The sequence below is a fragment of the Papaver somniferum genome, unplaced genomic scaffold (assembly GCF_003573695.1).
Source record: "Papaver somniferum cultivar HN1 unplaced genomic scaffold, ASM357369v1 unplaced-scaffold_29, whole genome shotgun sequence".
In the NCBI taxonomy this organism is placed as follows: Eukaryota; Viridiplantae; Streptophyta; class Magnoliopsida; order Ranunculales; family Papaveraceae; genus Papaver; species Papaver somniferum.
Window position 1 is genome coordinate 1,021,500 of NW_020639929.1, and position 20,878 is coordinate 1,042,377.

Sequence of the window (20,878 nt, forward strand, 5' to 3'; positions counted from 1 at the left end):
AATTTCAGGTAGCGCAAATCCATTAGCAAACAAAAAAGAGATGTTCGCCTCATAATAAAGGCGTCCCCTTATGTATGGATGAATTTCGTAGTAATTGAAATACATGTCCTACCGAGACATATTTTGTGTAACTTGCTATCCTCTTGCCTAGAGGGCAATTTTTTATTTATTTTTTTCGGGATATTGTCTTTAGCCTTATCCCTAATCCTCAAATACATCCATATTTTATTTTATGATTACATGGTTAACAACCAATCCTATTCTATTTCTCTTGGGAAAAAAATCTCAATCACAACTTTTTTCTCTAGGGTAAGAAAATGTTGTATGTGTCGTGCACCTCGTAAGAGATGGTTTAATCGAAGTAGGATGACGGAGAGTTGGGACATAACCAATGCTTCTGATATGGATTTTGTCTGCAGTTATTTTTGGATCAGGCATTGGATTGTTAATTAGCTGACAATAAGTATACATTTGGTAATTTGGGTTATGCTTCGAATTTGCTTGATTAAGGTCCTTTCCAATGGGTTTTTTTCTTGTTGATGTTCTTGTATGAAACTGAGACTCTTGTTTATTGACTCGAAGATTGGTTTTAACTTGAATCGATTTGTTGCGAGAAAGGTTATCCCTTGGTCTTACCATTGTTGGACACCCATGTAGCAATAAACTTCCATCGCAAATATAACATCGAATTCTCAGTATAATAGCCGTATCTACAAGGTCCCCATAGTAAATAAAAGTGGCAATATAAAGCGCAAACTACTTTTCTTTGTAGCGCAAACCATTCGTCTTTTTTTCTTTTTTTTTTTTGATACCAGGTCTGGAGGCCAAGTTGCCAGGCTTCAGAGCTGGGCCGATTTTGAACCCTAGTGTGTTTTACAACACTACTTGAATTTTTTAACTTTAGTTATTACACCTCATTAATTTTCTCTATCAACTCAATTTTTTAACTTTAGTTTACACCTCATTAATTTTCTATGAACTCAAAATGGCAGATCATATCTTCATCGGATTTCATCATAAAAATCACTCTCTTCCTTTTATAATGAGTGCAGAAGGGGAAGAAAGAAAAAGAATGATACAAAATCTGAGCTACAAAATCTTTTATCAATTTGTATTTGTTAACAACACCCGACCTGCAAAATGAATCTCTCGACTGAGACACATTCTCATCCCCCTATTATAAAAGCTAACCTGTTACTATAAGTTGGTTTTCCTAATGCCAAGGGTTCTTCTTTCCCTTTGTGCTAGTTGAGCTTGATTTTGAAGTCTGCATACAAAAGAAGATGCTAGTAAGAAAAGATGTAAGAAAATGCAAAAATATGTTCAAGCTGATAATTAGACTTTTACCCCTTTTGATTTCTTTGTCTTTCCTTTAATCCTGTTCCTTGGAGGTTTTAGCTTGTATAGCCGCACCATCCAATGGTGTGTGGTGAAGACCTGACAATACCAAAAAATAGAAATAAATTTCCACGCTCAAAAACTTAGTGATTGATAATCAGAAGTTCAGCAACAAATCGACATCCAAATTAAGAGAGAAGTTCCTTGGCTGAATGACTGACCTCCTCAAAATGTGTAAGCTTGAAATGTTTCTTTCCAATTTCAGTCCTCCTTACTCTGTCATAACCTTTACCATCTGTTTCCACAAATCTACGAAAGGAGGGACATAAAAGTGAGGAAACGAACTATCAAATCCAATAGAAGAACTCAGAGGTGAAATCCAGGATTGGAAAGACCGGAAACATACCTGTAATATGAAAGTTTGTACATGAGGGAATTCAGCATAGTTGGAGTTGCTTGATTATCGATCCGGTACTGACCATCTCTCTTTTACACAGAAATGAAGAAGCAATATACACGAAAAAGTTACTCTCAGTATTCATTTTGTCATCAGAAATAAAACATAAGAGACCAACATATATATATAATTGGTTTTATTTTTGTTGAACATAAGAGACGAACATATGTACGAAATTGGTGCCAAGGTATGGTAACCTCTAATAATATTGATCATAATTAAAAGGAGAAACGAGTCAGTGTCTTAAAATCTAGTCTCGGTGTCAAACTTACGAGATAGTCAGGCTCCTTGATGTGAGGAAACACACCACCTCCAATACGAACCATCCAGAGAAATTTATTTATATCATCACTAGGGTATCCAACAAGACCTGAATATCAGAAATTTAAACTCAAGTCAGAGTGGTTTCACGTTGATTTCTAGAATTGTCCACAATTATTAACCAAGCTAACCTCCAAAGACGACAAGAACATATTTTACATCCAACGAGTTGAAAATTTCCCACGCGGCTTTCTCTGGAGAAGACATGGCAGTTCCAACAGTTGCAATATGTGTGTTATTCCAGGTATTATTATCAACAATGACAGTACGATTAGCCATTGCAGTAGTTTGGTAACCATAGTCCCACCATGACGCAACCTACAGGCAATATTTCATCAGTATTTAAACCATCATACTATTTCTTTTGGTTCTCATTAGTTCTTAAGCAAGATGGTTAAACAAACCATATTCTCAGGATCGAAAGCGACTCATTTAAATACTAAGATGTAGACTAACCTTATCATCTACTTCAGTGTTATGGCTTAACCAAGCATAAGCTTCTCTAAAATCATCGAAAACATGAAGGCCATCATGTGACTGAGAGGTTAGAACGATAGAAGGAGCTGAGTAAGCTTCAGCAGCTGCCCAGACACAATGAATCTACAAAAACAAAAATGGTGTTAAAAATCCTGCTGCCTATGGATTAAAAATGCCATGAGAAGAACACATGAAAGAATGAATAGCCTCCACATCGTGGCTTTCACTTTACAGAGGAGTGCTCTTTACTTACCACATAAAAGGCACCCAACAAAATAAGCAAGAGAAGGGCAATGATAGATGCTTCCAAAGGTAAGACCAGAAGCCTCTTCTGAATTTTGGACTTAATAGAAGCCTTCACTACAGGTTCTTTTTCTTTCTTCTTGTTCTTCTTCGATGGACGTTCCTTTAGAGTTTCTTCGCTTTTCTTAGCAGCTGCATTTGAATCAGCCATGGTTACGCCATTTTGTACTACATCCCCGGAAGTAATATTCCCTGCCTTCAAGGTGAATAGCATGACTCTATGTTAGTTCTATCACAATCTCAACTCACCACAGGGACTGCAAGAATGTGGATAAGCAAAATAAAGCCAGAACCATGCTTACATCAGAATCCCCTAGTAATCCAGGCAGTTGAAATTTGACTGAGCTTGTGAAAACATCAAAGGCTCCAGAAAGAGCGATTCCAGCCATAATGCATGCTGCTGGAGCGAATACAAGCATCAGCCGAACCTAAAAAGGACGCAGAACAATCAGGAAAATGGATAGAAAGACAAACGGAATGCAGAGAATATTAAACAAATACGAGAAATAAAGCGTGTGAATGGACACTTCCTTACCATGACTCCTGAGAAGTATACTGATGTTACTATATAAAGGACAGCGAAGGAACTGGCATCCGATAGTGGAAGAAAGCATGACTGCCCAGGAGATAAATTTCATCAGAGAAAGTGATGACCAAGAAAATAAATATAATGGGGGAAGATGGTTGCATTGAAACAGAAAAGAAGAGAAGACACTGGGACTTACAATTATACCAGCTGGAACCAAGAATGCCAAAACGTTGATGTCCATAAAGTAAGATGGCCACGTTGGCGGTTGGTGCTCACTAACACTAGCAATAATGGGTATATACTTGCTCGCATAAGTTCTGTTCCAATTATACAAACAGGTGTCAATCGAACATGTCGCCGAGTTATATAATATAGATTTCTATTTTGATATTTTCCGCCACTCATCATTTCCTCAAAGTAACCAATCTAGAAAATGTAAATAATAAAAACAAATTATAGAAGTTGAATCTTACGGATCAAGAAGACTCAAACTGCGACCACTCCATCCCTTTGTTGGGCTGGAGGCCACCACTGCCACAAGGATTGCAACAACGGCAATACAGACCGCCCTGAAAAATGAGAAAAAAACAAAATTTTATGCTACATTTAAGATTTGTTACCTTTAGTTACCCAGTAAAGATAACGCAGCAAACTACTTCACAATTGTACTCATCCTGCAATCTGTCTTAGCAATCTCTAAAACAATCCTAGCAAGCCTGATTTCTCAACAGAATGAAGATTATGCGTTCATACACGCCAACTCACCACGGTTCGGGTAAATAGTTATGTTTTATCTGTCTAATGTAAACTTTCAACCTCCTCTAAATATTTACTTAAATATTATAACTTATAAGTCATGGGAGCTTACATGCCAACAGATACCACAAGTGTCACAGCCACTTTGAACATTTTTGGAGAGAGAACTCCCTTGATGTAATACACAAGAGCCACCACATGTATAATGATAAAAACCTGGAAAAAAAAAGGAAAAGAACATGAGAAAGTAAGAAATAATGTACCACGAGTAGAACAGATATTAAATACGTTCAAAGCAGATATAGAAGAAGAAAGCAACAACAATTTAGATTATAAATTTAATCGATGTAGGACCACTAGAAAGGTCCTCGATTAGAGCATCCAAAACTTGGACCTGTTCAACTTTGGCTTTTGGGCGATCCACTTCTAGTAAAGTGCAAAACAAAATCAAGCTCTAATAACGATTAACTCACCAAAAATGAAGCGAAGTGTTCCGAGGTCATCACAGCGTTGAAGCCAACAACAGGCACCAAAGCGGCCAATAATGTACCCAAGACAACCTGCATCCATGAAATTATACATTTAATAATATATAGAAAGAATGCTACATTAGCCAATACTTTCTCTGTCCATATAACATTCAGAAAACCTGACAAAGCATATGCTGAAGCAGTATAAAAGGTTAACTAGCTCCAAAGCATGGCCCTGTGGCAGCATACCACCAACACTACTGAGTACTACTTGAAATGCAACAGCGGAAAGAGAAACTTGATGTGCACAAATTCAGTTTATTCGGTAAAGCTCTTAAATCTTCCTTCCTTCTTACTACTTGAGACAGTAAGTTTCACTTGAGATATAAATTTCATTTATCCACTAAAAATAATACAATCTCATACTAAAATACGGATGTACATTTAATTTTCCAATGAAATAAAGATTCTAAAAGAGAGACAAGATACTTACAAGAGGAGCATATGCAACATACAGCCGAGAAGAGTAACGACCAGTTCCAATGCACAGAAGTACATGCATTGGGATAAGGTTAATAATAAAGGTGTAACCTCCCCAAGAGCACACCTGATAAATGAAATGTGGCCATCACATGTAAATAAGTACGAAAAAAAACTAACCACAGTAACACCAGTTCACCGTACTTACCATGTAAAAGTATGCTAGAGCATTTAAAGTCGCATAGAAGAGAGATCCGGTGTTCAATGTCTGGAAACAATTTGAAAAAAATGATCAGCAAACAGTTCATAGCTGCAGAATTATCATTCATCATTTCATCATATATACTACCCCCACTACGAACCCATGAGAAAGTGAAGCGGACGGATCATCTCAGCCAAGGAGTAAAACTTTATATAGAATGCCATACTTTCAGTGATTAAGTGAAATAAATAGGATCTAAGAATAAATTCGAACCTTTATATAGAGATAGAAAGTGAAGATTAAAGCAAAGATAGCTACAGCTTCATTGTCATAGCTTCCAGCTACAGAACGAGATATATAAGAAGGAACCTGCAGGGAGAATGCACCAGAGATTTAGTAGAATAAATTAGAGCCTTCAGAAAACCATAGGAGAGAAAAAGTCAGATGTTTTAACAGCTACGCACGATGCACATACACTAACAAGAAATGATACACGTCATAGTTGTGACGGGTTACTTATTTTATCAAATGCTATTCACAGCTAAAGATTCTGAACAAACAATTCCTTCAGATCTTTTCTTGACATTAACGATACTAATTGCTGTCTCAAAGAAGTACCAAGAAAAGCCCACTTTTTTTCATCCAAACAACATATGCAGAAGTGTACTGAACTTACCATGGCCAAAAGAGCAGCTGCTGTCAATCCAGCACCAGTACCCTTAACTTCCTAGAGAAGAGCAACAGACCGTATGATTAATTAATACATGCAGAACTGAGATACTTAAATCAACGATAAATTTAGCCAGAAACCAAACCTTGGTCAAAAGGAAAGTCGCCCAAGCAGCGAAAGCAGAGAATATAGGGGCAGTGAACACACAAACAGTTTCCACAGACAAAGGGATGTTCAAAGCATGTAGTATCCTGCAAAATAATTGCACGATGCCATTAACTTCCTAGTGGACAGCGGTAATATTACTCTAGGAAAACAAATGTGAAAACATGAAACTGATTTTCATCACAGGAAAAAAGTAGAAAACAAAAAATAAGACAGTAAACTTACTTGTATAGTGTTCCTGCTGTCAATGTCAATCCAGGATAAACAGTTCCACCAATCACTCGACCAAGGGGATACCTAAGAACAAGCAAGCACCACATCCCGTTCAGAATTGCAAATCACTACTGTAATACAGTCCAAAGAGATAAATTCTCATGTACAAACATAATTACCATGTTCGGTCATCAAACCAGTTCCAGAAATCATATATTCCGTTCTTGATAAGAAACTGAAGAATCAATAAACATCATCTTTAGGAACACATCACATTTACTAACAACTAGTACATTTTCAAATCCAACTACAAACTCTCTTTTCTTAAACCTCTTATCGTGATTTCAGAACAGAATTATGAAAAATTACACTCAAATTTCACACAGATTTCATCGATTTTAAACTCAGTTATCGAACTATCTGTCTTTTCACAGTTCTAATTGAATCTCGTCTCGACTCTAATTTCCTTCTTGTTCACTTAAATCAACATTCAGATGAGATCAATAAACACCACATTCAGTTAAACAAACCTGAGTAACTCTGTAATTGAAGTAAGGATCAAACTCATGAATAACACTTTCATACTTAATAACCTGCAAACAAAAACAAATCCAATCAAAATCCAAAAAAATTAAAGAGAAATTTGAAATTCTAACGATTAGATCTATAAAATCTAGTGAAGATAAAAGAGAAAACATACAGAGAAAAGACGGATCGAGAATCCAAGAATTCCAATCAATAGAAGAATGAATAAAGATAAAACGCCTCCGAATGCGTTTCTCAGATTTCGTTCACTTGATGCTCCTCCTGGTGGTGGTTTGACAGTCTCTATAACCGTCGCCATTGGTGGCGAGAAATCGAGATTTTCAGTTGGAGATTCGAAGAAAAACACTACTGAAGAACAAGGAGGAGGAGTTGAGCCAGGGTTTTATTCTGGGTCTCCAAATGAGAAAATGAGAGGAGGAAGACTTTTTTGGTGACTTCGTTAGAATCCGAAACTAGATCCGTGGGGCAGGAGATGGGTAGAGAACCATCGGTAATAAAGTTCCGGATTTGAACTTTTTTAACATTTTTATAGCTTATTTTGTTTGGATGTCATTCTGGAAATTGCTTTTTTGACTTCTGTATAAGTGATAAATTTCCGAATTTGAACTGTTTCAACTTTCAACACTTTTATAGCTTGTTTGGTTTGAATGTCATTTCAGAAGTTGTTTTTTGATTTCTGGAAGCAGAAAAGTCAGAAGTTAATTTTGGTATACAATTTCAGAGTGACTTCCAGAAGCAAAAAAAAAATGTAACTTTTTGTGATTCAGAAACATTTTGCTTCTGATTTTTGTTTTTGGTATCCAAACAGGATATTAAAAGGTGTTTGGATCCCAGAAGTCATTGCACGGTACCTCACTTATCTATGTGGTGTAGTGATCACACTCCCATCATTTTTATATGACCCAAAGAAAGCATAGGAAGAAACAAAGATGTTACCAATTTGAACAAATCTGGTTGTGACATCCAACATTATGGACATTGGCAGCAAATAATTGTAACTGTAGTCGTAACCTAATTTCAAGACTTGTAGCGCGTTTAGATACCAGATGCAGAAGTCAGAGAAGAATATTTTGCTTCATAAAAGGTTGATATTTTTTATTTCTAGAAGTTGTTCTGAAATTTTATACCCAAACTAACTCCTTGCTTTTAAACTTCTAAAAATCGATTTTAAAAGTTATTTCTGGATGTGTATCCAAACATGTTACCATAGAGATTGTTTATGGCTTTTTAAAATGAGGGAAGAAAGAGTTTGGTCATGTCGACATGGCTGTAGAAATTTCACAGAGGATAATGCTGGAATCCAAAAGGTGGCTCACATCAGCTCAAAAAACAACTAGCGAATTTTAAAGTTACTAGGTATAAGTTGTGGGAGCAACTTAATAAAAACGCATTAGATTCCAGTTGCTGATAAGAACAATAAAGCTTTCTATTTATCTGTCATGCATCAAAGGAAGAAGAACAACTTCCCTGCAATAAAAAAAAAAACCAATAGTGAGTAACCTGCTAACCCGAATGATATATCTAATGAGTTTACTCTGCACTTTGAGAAGATGTTTCAACAAGATCCTTCTATTCTTGCCCATCTTACGTACTTTTCTGTGAATACCAGCCTGAATGAGGAGCAAAAGGAACATCTTTGTTCTATTCCATCCAATGAAGAGATAAAAGCTTCTCTTAAGCTCATTGGCGACCTCATATCTCTAACTCTTGATGGCTATCCAGCTATTTTCTTCAAGAGATGTTAGCTTCTGGTAGGTGAGGAAGTTAACAACCTGATTAAATGTTTTTTTCGTAAATGACATACTCCCTCCAGGTATAAATCATGTTAATATCATTTTAGTCCCTAAATGTAAGTCCCCTAAAATAGCGGCCGATTACCGTCTCATTACCGTATGCAGTATTTTATATAAAATTATCACAGAATTGATAGCTAAGAGGTTGAGACCTCTCATGGACAACTTAATTGCTAAAAACCGTCCTACATCATGAACAGAATGCATTTATCCTTAAAAGAAAAATTATGGACAATATTCTCTCTTCAAAAGAGCTGGTACACTCTATGAAACAGTCTAAATCAGTTATCGGTTCATTTGCCCTAAAACTAAATATGAGCAATGCATAAGATATGGTAGACTGGCACATTTTAATGGGAATATGAGTTTCCGGATCTCTTTAATTGTAATCATGAATTGTGTTTTCTCAGCATCCTACTTGCCTCTTATAAATGGGGCTCATATGGGTTTCTTTCATGGCGAAAGAGGGATCAGGCAGGTTGCCCTCTCTCCTTATCTGTTTATGCTAGTATCGCCGGGGTTTTCGTGGATAGTGGGGAAGATGAAACAAGCTAATGTTTACAACCGGTATATGATTAATAAGTACTCCCCCGCCGCTATCCATCTGATGTCCGTTGACTGTTTGTTGTTCTTTGGAGTCCTTAATGAAAGCACTATATATTCTCTCTAAGATATCCTCAATGTTTATGCTAGATGGTAAGGCAAGAAGACTAATTCCTAGAAATCCTGCATTCATTTTAGCAAGTGTGTTAATGAAACTAGACAAATTGAGATTTCACAAACATTGGGATCAAGATTATGCACTCTGGAAAAAAAACACCTTGGGGATTATATTCTGATACTGGACACAGATTATACTTCTTTCAAATTCCTAAAAGATGAAATGAATCCAACTTAGCTGGTTGGAGGACACTTTTTAACGCATGCTGGTAGAACCATTCTAATTTTACATGGCTACTTAGAAAATCCGAACATTTTTTAAATTCCGAGAAAAAACGTAAGTCTTAACTTATCAATAATCTTGATAGTTGTCATGATGAAATTACAAAACTGAAAGTAGTAAATTCCAATTTAAAGAACACTCGTGACTACTCTCATAAACCATCCAAACATATCTCTCACAATCAGAAAGTTTACAGAAACTAATCCTTGAAAATGATTACGTGTGAGAGTACTTGGACGATTCCAAAGATCAATATCCAAGAAGAAATCAAGTCGCATCCAACAAACAAGGATGGATGTATCTACTTTGATTGATTTACTTATAACATGTGATATTTGAATTATAAAGATAAACAATATAATGCGGAAAAAGAAATAACACAGACACCAGAAATTTTGTTCACGAGGAAACCGCAAGTGCAGAAAAACCACGGGACCTAGTCCAGATTGAACACCAAAATGTATTAAGCCGCTATAGACACAAGCCTACTACCAATTAACTTCGAACCAGAATTTAGTTGAGACTGAATTAAACACTCACAACAATTCAATTACAGTCGCATTCCTTACGCCTCTTGAATCTCAGTAGGACTCCGCACAATTGGTTCCCTTAACTAACTTCTTTTACAGCCTAAGAGTTTCTTCAACTGCGCGCACAGATAAGCTATATGGTGATTTCCTTTATGATCGTCGATAGCAATAGACGAAGTCTAGCGAACCTCAAAATCTGGACTTATGCAACCCGAAGTGAAACCTAGATTATTGTTCACCTCACAAGTATTAAACTTGTGGAATCAACAAAGTCTGAGACGAAGAGAACTTTGTGATTTCTATTCTATCTATCTTGATTGATGGAGCAAGCTCAACAATCAAACAAGATCAGGATACTCAAACTATCAAGATAAAAGATAGTTGGACACGGCTTCACAAATCCGTATGAATTACTTTTAGTTGCTAAACCCTAAAAGGGTTTTAGGAAGAGAAAGACTCTAGTTTACAACTAGTATACACAAGGATAGTGTCGGTATTCAAAGATCCAAGTTGCTTGAGGTTCCCCTTATATAGACTTTCAAAACATAAGTTGCTTTAGGTTTAAGCTAAGATAGCTTTGGAACCAAGAAAACAATATCCACCATTGGATGAATCTTTGAAATGTGATTTCCATATCAAGATATACACTCTGGTTAGGATGAACCGTAACCAAACCGTGTACAAAGACATTGTTCATAAACGGTTAGCTGAAACTAGCCGATTGAACTATAAGTTTGATCATTTTCATAAACACTTAAGACTTTTAAGTTTGAGTCACAAACGTAGGTTATCATGTGATAAATCATGTTTATATAGTGTTCTGAGAGATTTATTCAAAATGCTAATTATCTCACAGAAATAATTTTATATACATCTAAAAATATTCGACAGGGTAAGTAAGTGTACTAGGTACGTGTACTCAACCTTGTTCGTGACTATATTTGTCATGGTACATGTACCAGATACGTATAACTTAAGAAAAATATAATTACTGGAACATACATAACTTTTGCGGTTTGCGTGTCGGGATACCACACTGTTTTCAAAACCAACGGTTCTTTTTAGGTATGCATACTAGGTATGCGTACCATTCTGGGTTCATGAATTCAAGACTTTTTGTGGTATGGATATCGGGTATGTGTACCACTAAGTTGCTGGAGAATTATAGATACATCGGTACGTGTACTGTATACATGTACTGCGGCTCCAGACTTATAACATTTTTCCCAGTTTTTGAAACTGGTATGCGCACTGTCCTGTATCCGTATTTTCAATAGTTCTATACTTTTCTCTAGATCAATTCGAAACATTCCCAGATAACATCGATGAGACATATCACTGTTTCAGGATATTTTCGAATGATAATCTTGAATCACAATTTAGATTATGAACAATAAATTTTTCTTAACTGAAATTCATCAAGTATGAACAAATGTTCATTAACCTTAGTCATATATATTTCAAGAACTAATTACCAAGATAAACTTGACTTGAAATTCTTGATATACTTATGATAGTCTAACTAATTATGCGACAACGTCTCATAGATAGAAAGATAAATATAACTTGAGAAATAGGTGGTTCAGTCACCTTTTGTTGAAGAAGTCTCCAAAAGCTTCGGTCAATCTTCGACTTCAAATTTTAGAAAGTAGTGATGTCCGATTCTTAACTACATCTTCTATCCTAATCTGAGACTTAACTAATTGTAAACTATAAATCAAGATGTAGTTTTGAGAACTAAATTTGACAAACAAGCTTAAGATAGTAACACTTGTGAGTTCGACCGAGGAATGCTCTAACACTCATGATGATGTATATTCTTATCACTTGGTTCACAATTAAGTGGTGAGGATTTTTGTGTAAATAAGCAATAAAGGATTTTCAACAATTTTGATATATATTTTTGTAAATTTACTAAGTGTCATATTATTACATTAATAATAAAATATATTCTTGGAATATTTTTTTTTTCTTCTAGAAATATGAGACATTCCTATTACCTTAAATAGATAGGTAAACAAATGTAACATTTCAATTTACAGAGAAACCGACAAAATGTCTAACTCAAGTTGTAAATTCTTACAAAGTTGAAAATATCTGGACTATATGTTTGTTTCCTACTAGGAAACTTCGTCTGGAATCATCCAATTTTGAGTCAAATCTTTCTTCAGATCAGAGCAATGATATTTTTTGTACAGATCTATCGTCTCTTTATGGTAATCATCTTAAAATCCTCTCACTAAAGTTAGATCTAATTTTTTTTGAAGTTTGAAAAATGAAAAAAGGCTTGCGAAAAGAAGTGAAGGAAGTTAGTGACAATCTTGTCAGTCTTGAATCCATATTGGTAATCATTGAAGAAGCTTGGAATCCTTTGGGTTCTGAGAAACTTGTTCCGATATCTTATCGAAAAACCAAATATATATTGTGTTATAGTGTTCATCAAATAATAGACTAATTAATTATTGATTAATTTCAATGTTTGTGTAATGTTTATTCAAAGTATCAATAAAACTACGTTGCCATAACCATTTTTTTATATCCATGATAATCATTTAAGATCACTTTGTTTTGCTTTCATTTATGAGATTAACTTTCCGCTTTTGTTAACTTTAAGTTTTGGTCTCATATTGGTTATCTCTTATATGATTTTGTGATTTGATTCAGTGGATTTCATATTTAACCTTTAGGATTGCTTTATCAAATAATCATAAGAAGATGATTGATTAAAACTCATGTATGAAGTCACAGTTATATTATGTCAATTTATGTTTTATAAGTTGCGTATTTAGCATACATATGAGTTTGTGTTTTAGATTTTTACTTTCTATAAGGTAATAGCTAAGATCTCTCGACCTTTCTCTGGTAAGGTTGTCTTTTTGTTATTCTTTTGTTTTGCAATTAATAACAAAAATAATGAGAGAGAGTTCTACTTTGAACTGGTGCTTAATGTTATATCTTTTGTGGGTGTATGGTTGTGGAAAACGAGGGAAGAATTATTTATGATAATCTCTTTCCTGATAAGTAATTAGATCAGTTTCGATCTTAATTTGTCTTACCGAAGTGAGGTAACAATTATTTTTGTTAACCGTTTTCCTGATAAGAAAACTATCCATACAATCTAGTTTGGCTTATAGAAATAAGGTGCAACTATTTATATTATAATTGGATCCTGATAAGAAAAACTAAGTTAATTATGATCTTATTTAGGCATATCGAAATAGGTACAATCATTTTTGTATAATGGTTCCTGATAAGAAACTAGTTATCTAACCTAGTTGGGCTTATCAAAATAAAATAACATTACTTCGGGTAATTGTTTCTTGGTCAGAGTCGAAATTAATTATTTTTGTGGTTTTTCTTTGATTGTTTATCAAAAGGGGTAATGTTGGACCTTATTTGCTATCTTTTATATAAGTTGTATTGAGTTCTTATGAATGTGACAGTCCTTTAGAAATACTTGTTATATTTCTTCGTTTATTTGCCACTTTTATGAGAAAAAGAAGGAGAAATATATAGAGTATACAGTGAATGATAATCTTTTAGAAAGGATATATGAGATGAAAAGTATATATCTAAACAAAAAAGAGTAAAGCATTGATTAAGGAAAAGAAACATATCATGATGTGTAGTAGTACGTACTATGAAAGTGAATAACAAATACGTTCGGATTGAATATATATCTTTCCTTTAGGGGGTAAAGCCTTTTATTATTTAAATTCTTCAAAAACAACGTTTGTTGTTTGAATTTTTGCATGTCTTGGTTCTGTTGAAGCTTGGAATCAAGCGTATGAAAATTGAGTTAAGAGATCATTATGTAATATGATATCCATGTCTTTTAATCTTGTATTCTCCATATGTAAAGATTTTTGTCACTACAATTGACAAAGGGGAAGATTGTTAGAGCATTGCTTAGTTGAACCCATCAAGCGTTGGTATGTCAAATTTGGTGTCATATTTTAGCTTCAAATCTCGAAAATACTCGATTAGATTACTAGAGTCAACTTCGTTACGTTATATTAAAAACATTAGAAATGTTGAGACAAGCTCGTGTTACTCTGCTGGGTTAAAGACGTATCGGCATCAACACACACATCATCCTTATATTCTCTATCTAATTTTATTTCAAGTCGTTTAGATTGAAAACATAACATAAGAAATATATTTATGTATCTACAATGTTGTAGACTTGATCAATGCATTATGATCGAAGTGTCAAGGAAGTAATTACTTGTTGTTATCAGATTACGAAGTATAACGTTTATCTTTTGAATTTCGTAAATGTGATATAGCACTATCTTTGTAATTCGTTACTAACTTTTGGTTGATCCCATACATAGAAAACTATGTTAAACTACATGATTTTAAGGAAGTAAACTTGCAAAATCTTAGGAATTACCTAAAATTTCACTTAAAGGATGTCTGTCTATAATAGTTATAATCTTATTCATAAAATTACCTAAAGATAAAAATAGAAAATATATCTATCAATAAATTATTGACACATTAATAGATAAAAGTTACAAAAACTTATGGGTTGGAGATTAAATTTTTATACTTCTTGTGTTTAAAAAATCATTCCCCAACATAGTAAACAAAAATTAAGAGGTTGTATTTAAGGTGGTGAGATATATGAAACAACCACATCGACCATTGGAAAAGCTCCGAGATTATAAAAGAATCCAAGTTGTAATTACATCAAATTCACTATTTAATATTATAAAGAGGAAGAATCCAACCATCAAAGTTTAAGAATTTTAGCATTCCAAGGATCATCAATCATATTCTACTCTGAATCATATTTTACAAAAAATACAAACACTTAGGGCTTGTATATCTTTAAAACCCTAACTAAAGAATTTTTTTTCCGCTCGCGGTGAGTTTCTAGATACAAATTACGACGCTCATTCTCAGGAAAGAAAATTCCTCATCATGTATAAACAAATTCTATCGTCTCGATTCTCCGCAGCATGTACAGAATCCATATACACCTCGATCACAAATTTATACGAAATTAACCTCTGATCTTTGTTTCATCCTGGACATTTGAATAAAATTTTAACCTAACAAATGAGAAATAACATAAAATTTGAATTATAAAATAGAATAAAAAAGTGATCTTGAATTAACTACTAAAAGGAAATTGGTAAAAAGAAGCTACCTTGAATTTCCTCGAGAGTATTTGAACGACTTCAGTAATGACCAATGAATTTTCTCGTTTGTTTTTGAGTCAGGTTTAGTTTGATCTTGACGTGTTTATGCCTTTTCTCTCTGTACCAATACCAATGATGATGATGCAAATCAAAAGATTCAACATTTAACAATTCATATTGCAATGTAAAAAAAAAATCATGAAAGTAAAATCAAAACCAAAATAAAGAATAAACAAATTATTTATCAGAAGATGAATGACAACTTGATTAGATTTTTTTTCTTATGGAAGCGTTCTTGATGACACTTCTGAGAAGAAATCACTTGATACATCATTATCCTCTAATTATAATTCCTCATTTGGGGTTTCACTTCCTCCACTTTTCTTTTTTCCTATCCTGATTTTTTTCTTTCTTTTCTTTCTTTGTCTCAATACTTTCTTGATTTTCCTTTCCTAGTCTCCCTTTCTTTTTCTCACAGGAGTAATATTCAACTTCTCCATGTCTTACAGAAATAATGCTCAACTTATTCCTGTCTCACAAAAGTAATATTCCACTTCTTCCATGGGGCTAACCTCTGAAGATGATAATGAACGCTTTCGAGACCCTCATGTTGTTTCTTTTCCTCTTATAAACTTTTCTATATACTACTCCCTATGTACCCCATATATAGGCGGAATAGGTTAAATATCTTACATTAAGAAATAATTTTGATTTCATAAACATAATAAGCAGTGGACGAAAATCCTTTCCTCGCTCTTCAAAACTTTCGGAAAATTCTTTCTTCTCATTCATCTTCAACCTAGATTTGCTCGGATTTGCCGTGTAAATCTAGGTAATGTTTGTATAAGTGCCTCCTATTAGAATGTAAATATTGTAACTGTATTAAATTATAATCCCTGTTTAGGTGATTATTAAAATATTATTATATATTTTATTTTCATATTGTTCGGTTTTAGGAAATTAGATTATTTATTATATATCTCCATAATAATTTCATATAGCCTTCAAGGTGTTTCTATCGATTATCATAATTGTTTCAAGCATATGTCGGGGGGCTATTCACATTGGCTTCTACATATTTATAAAGATACATGGCTACGAGATATGATCGCAATTTCGATGTGTTGTGAAAATTACTTCTTAGGTCGTGATTTTACAAAACTTTTCAGGTTCGTCAAGTTGGGTTCAGGATTGTTACACCGCTTTTAGGTTCGTTGAAATGAGTTCAGATCCATTATACTACTTTCAAGATTTATTGTAAACTTAGTTAACTTCAGTGTCATATATGTATTTTTGTTTTAGCTTAACCGGAAAAATGTAAACAGTTGATAACTTGCTTTAAAACTGGAATCTACTATTTGAGACTTTTACTTGAAACATGTGAACTGTATGACTAACCCAAAACAAAATGGGGACTGGAGCAGGCTACTGACAGTTGATTATTTCAAATGTTTTTAAAATCAACTATATTCTTATTTTAGCTACGTTTCTTGCATTTTACCTTGTATTACTCTTTCTTTCTTTTTCTATTTTATTTGTTTATCTAGGTGAATCACCCGAAATCAATGGAAATAGTGTTAAAAATAGTAACACGAGGAAATGAGTTCATTCCAGCATGAAATAAGAAATAGGAAAGAGAAAACAATACTTTTAGAACAAGTTCTAGGAGAATTTATGGTTGGTAAGAGTATCCCAAAGCCAACTGTAAAACAAGTTGAATTAACACTAGAAATTCATAAGGAGTTGAGGATGACTCCAAGCTAAACGCAAATGGAGTTTAAGAGATATAAATATTTAAATATTTCTATCATGTAGAGGAAGACACAACAAATCCAACCCGAAAAGAATAAGGTCAACTGGACACCGGATGAAGAAGTTGTGACCAAAATGGCGAAGTACAAAAAAGTATACACGAGGAATTACGACCAGCTCTGAGATACTCGATACCAACCGTAAGTCTGAGATTTTCAAAAAGTTTTTTTGGTCAGATTTAAGGCCGGATGAAGCTATGAAAAAGTGGGGGTACAACAACCTCACCCAATAATTCGCTTAGCAATCTGTATGCACTAACTCCAATATACTTTTAAGAGAATCAACTAGACAGTCAGACTCAATCTTAATAAAAAGTATATCAAAGATTTATATCTCAATGTAATAGCCCTACTTTCCACATAACCCCGTCCGATGATTAAATAGAAAGTATGCCATTAATTTTCTGCAACAAGGTACATAACCACAGAAAACGAGAAACACAGTTCCGTTACAATTGTATATGCAGAAGAGAAATTTTATTTCTTAACAAAATAACGATGTCGAGAAGTTTTGGTACCCTTTCAACAAAATAACTCATCCTTAAATAAAGTCGAACTAACAAAACAAAAATAATAATGAAGTCTACCCAAAATAAAGTATCCCCACTGCCTCACAACTAAATAACGAAAAAAAAAAATGATAGAGAAGTGTAGATGTCCACCCTCAGTTAGATATCTTCAGAATATTCACCGAAACTGGAATCAATCAAACTCCTTCACGGTCCCTAATAACACCTGAAAAATAATCAACGGGAGTTAAACTCCAAAAAAGTTCACTCGATCTCCGAGTCACAGAGAAATATAAAATGATATACAAATATATCGCCAACCAAAATGTTCCAAGAAAATAATTTAAAAGAAAAGTCGCGTAAAGAATCTAAAACCTCCCTGTTTAACGATCTCAATAATAAATTACTAAAATATTTCATTTCTAATAAAAGCCTATGTCTGAATGCAATACCGGAACCTATCCGCAGTCACCTTAACTGCGTCCGGGACATATCCGCAACGTCTAACCCATACAATATATCGTCCGGGACATATCCGCAACGACTAACACATAATATATCTGTATATACGTCTGCACTCTTAGTATATATATGTATATGTACATTTAGTTTACTCCCATAATGGCCTACTCAAAACCACTTAGCCAAGGGTCTCACTACCCAGTTAATCACAGTCACCACTTATGGTCAGTACTTGTAAGGGAAATGAGCAGCTTCTAAAATCCTTATATCTTGACATACCCAGACACCAATAGTGAACAGCCAAGCACAGTGCTCCTGATTTCAGTAACATTACTAGATATACTGTCACGCCAATTATCTCCACTAGCTTCCTAAATTAAGTTCATACCATTATCTATCTCCACATTCCTGAAATTGTAGTTTTAGCCTCGCATAGTCATACATTGGACAAAACTCCACTAGCAGCTCTTAATAGTGATTTCTCTTGGTGTTAACATAAATATCTATAGGATCAATACTTCACCAATATTTTTCACAAAGGACACCGTACTATCCAAAGGCCACTAATAGCACCATGTCAAGTACATTCAGAAATCAATTTCCTATACAAGTAATCATGCCAAATTAAACCAGATTTCACAAAAGACACCGTCTTATCCCACTACCCCTAATAGCACTATTTCGAGTAGCGTCATGTCCAAAATACCATATAGAAAACAACAATTCATCATAAACCACACAGCTAGCCTGAAATCTTATACCCAGACACTACAAAACAAGTAGCTTCTAGGGACGGCTGTTTTGAAAAAACCGTCCCTAAAGAAGGATATTTGGGACGGTGATGGCCTGACCGTCCCTAATAGTCATAAAATATTTAAATCAAGGCTAAAATATGTCCGTCCCAAAAAGAAAACATGACCAAATAGTATTAGTGACGGTGGAACAGGGGACGGTACATAAACCGTCCCTAATACCTCTTGGGACGGTTTTTTGTCCTCTTGGGACGTTTTTTGGCCGTCCCAAGAGGTCTTCTGTTTTGTAGTGAGATTTAAATGGACAGGGCAAATGAATCACCAAATTTCGCATAAGAATTAAACACGCATCACATCAGTACATAAACTGACATCTAATACATCTGGTGTTTACTACCTAGCTATCATGCCATTATGCTCGTAGTGTCATACTTACAATAGCTTCCAGTATTCATCACACAACAACCAAAATATCTAAAGAAAAAAATTGATTAGAAGATAAGAGAGAAGAGGGATAAAACTCAAGCCTGTTATAGAATTCATGAGATATTTGATTACCACTGCTACATATATCCGAGATTAAGAGATCTAGTAAACTTGCCTCAAACCGGTAGCACTCAAGTTTTCTCTATGCAGCAATGTCACTTTCGTTGATCGCACCCTACAGAAAACACACAACAGATCAAATCTAATTTCTTATACTCAAACCAATGAAATAATCAATTTAATACTTACCTCTACCAACCAATACTTTTATAAATCTCTTCACCCAGATATCTATCGATCTATGTACGGCGGCTATTTTCCTGCGTTTCAATTCTATAATTCTTCCTCCTATAAGCATTCCATTTTCCATACGATCAGGAACTAGGTGGAAGAGGTCAAAGACCTGATTTATATTTTTCCTCCTAATAGTCACTTAGAATAAAGCTAAATAAAATACCATATTCACTAAGGTCAAACCTTAAAATTATTCGTAAAAATACGTTGATAAAAATTTGAATATTACAGTCTACCCCACTAGGAAAGGACTCCTCCCCGGAATCAAAATTACCTCGTTATTGAAAAGATGTGGATGAGAACGAAGAATAACATCTTCACGTTCCCAAGAAACCTCTCGTTCATCTTGTGGATTCCACTGCACCTTGATAAATGGTATTTCCCGAAATTGTAGTTGTCTTACTTGTCGCTCTACTATACGAATTGGCTTGTATTCAAAGGTGGCATCCGGTTTCACAACCAATTCACTAAGGTTAGCGTTTTGAGCTTGCTCCTCATCTATTAAGTGCATACGTAGCATAGAGACATGAAATACATTGTGCATTCCGGATAGCTCTGCAGGCAACTCCAGATGGTATGCAACATTTCCAATCTTCTTAGTTATAGGGAATGGTCCTATAAACCTAGGAGCCAATTTTCCTTTCTTCCCAAACCTCATTACTCCTTTCATAGGAGACACCTTAAGTAACACTTTATTCCCAACCTCAAGTGGTAACGATCGTCGTTTCCTATCTGCATAACTCTTATGCCTATTCTGAGCTTTACGAAGACAATCCTTAATCAATAGGATCTTCTCCGTGGTGAGCTGAACCAAATCAGGCCCCAAAAATCTCTTTTCACCGACTTCTACCCAGCATACCGGTGAACGACAAGGTCTTCCATAAAGAGCTTCAAAAGGAGCCATACCAATACTCGACTGATAACTATTATTGTAAGCAAATTATGCCCATGGTAAATAATCATCCCAATTTCCTTGGAAATCTAGAAGACACGCTCGAAGGATATCCTCCAATATTTGATTAACTCTCTCTGTCTGACCATCAGTCTGAGGATGAAATGAAGTACTAAAGTCCAAATCTGAACCCAAAGCTTGCTGAAAGCTTCTCTAAAATTTGGAAGTGAATTGAGCACCCCTATCAGAAACAATTGAGATTGGCGTTCCATGCAATACCACAATATTCTCCATATAGAGCTTGCGTAATCTATCCACGCTATAGGTAG

General features: G+C 34.6%; 1 protein-coding gene across 1 annotated transcript; it reads right to left on the reverse strand.

Annotated features, from left to right (window-relative positions):
* Window positions 1–986: 986 nt before the first annotated feature.
* On the reverse strand, window positions 987–7,367 carry LOC113341399 (dolichyl-diphosphooligosaccharide--protein glycosyltransferase subunit STT3A-like). Its single transcript, XM_026586291.1, has 23 exons — window positions 7,082–7,367; window positions 6,912–6,974; window positions 6,561–6,616; window positions 6,394–6,465; window positions 6,149–6,254; window positions 6,010–6,060; window positions 5,607–5,702; window positions 5,340–5,399; window positions 5,145–5,258; window positions 4,655–4,741; window positions 4,294–4,397; window positions 3,899–3,994; window positions 3,622–3,742; window positions 3,432–3,512; window positions 3,199–3,324; window positions 2,847–3,092; window positions 2,573–2,716; window positions 2,248–2,434; window positions 2,068–2,165; window positions 1,745–1,824; window positions 1,560–1,647; window positions 1,348–1,437; window positions 987–1,267 (listed from the first exon to the last, which is right to left on the reverse strand). Exons 1-23 carry the CDS (start codon window positions 7,223–7,225, stop codon window positions 1,214–1,216), a joined length of 2,364 nt encoding a protein of 787 aa, XP_026442076.1. The 5' UTR covers window positions 7,226–7,367; the 3' UTR covers window positions 987–1,213.
* Between the last annotated feature and the right edge of the window lie 13,511 nt (window positions 7,368–20,878).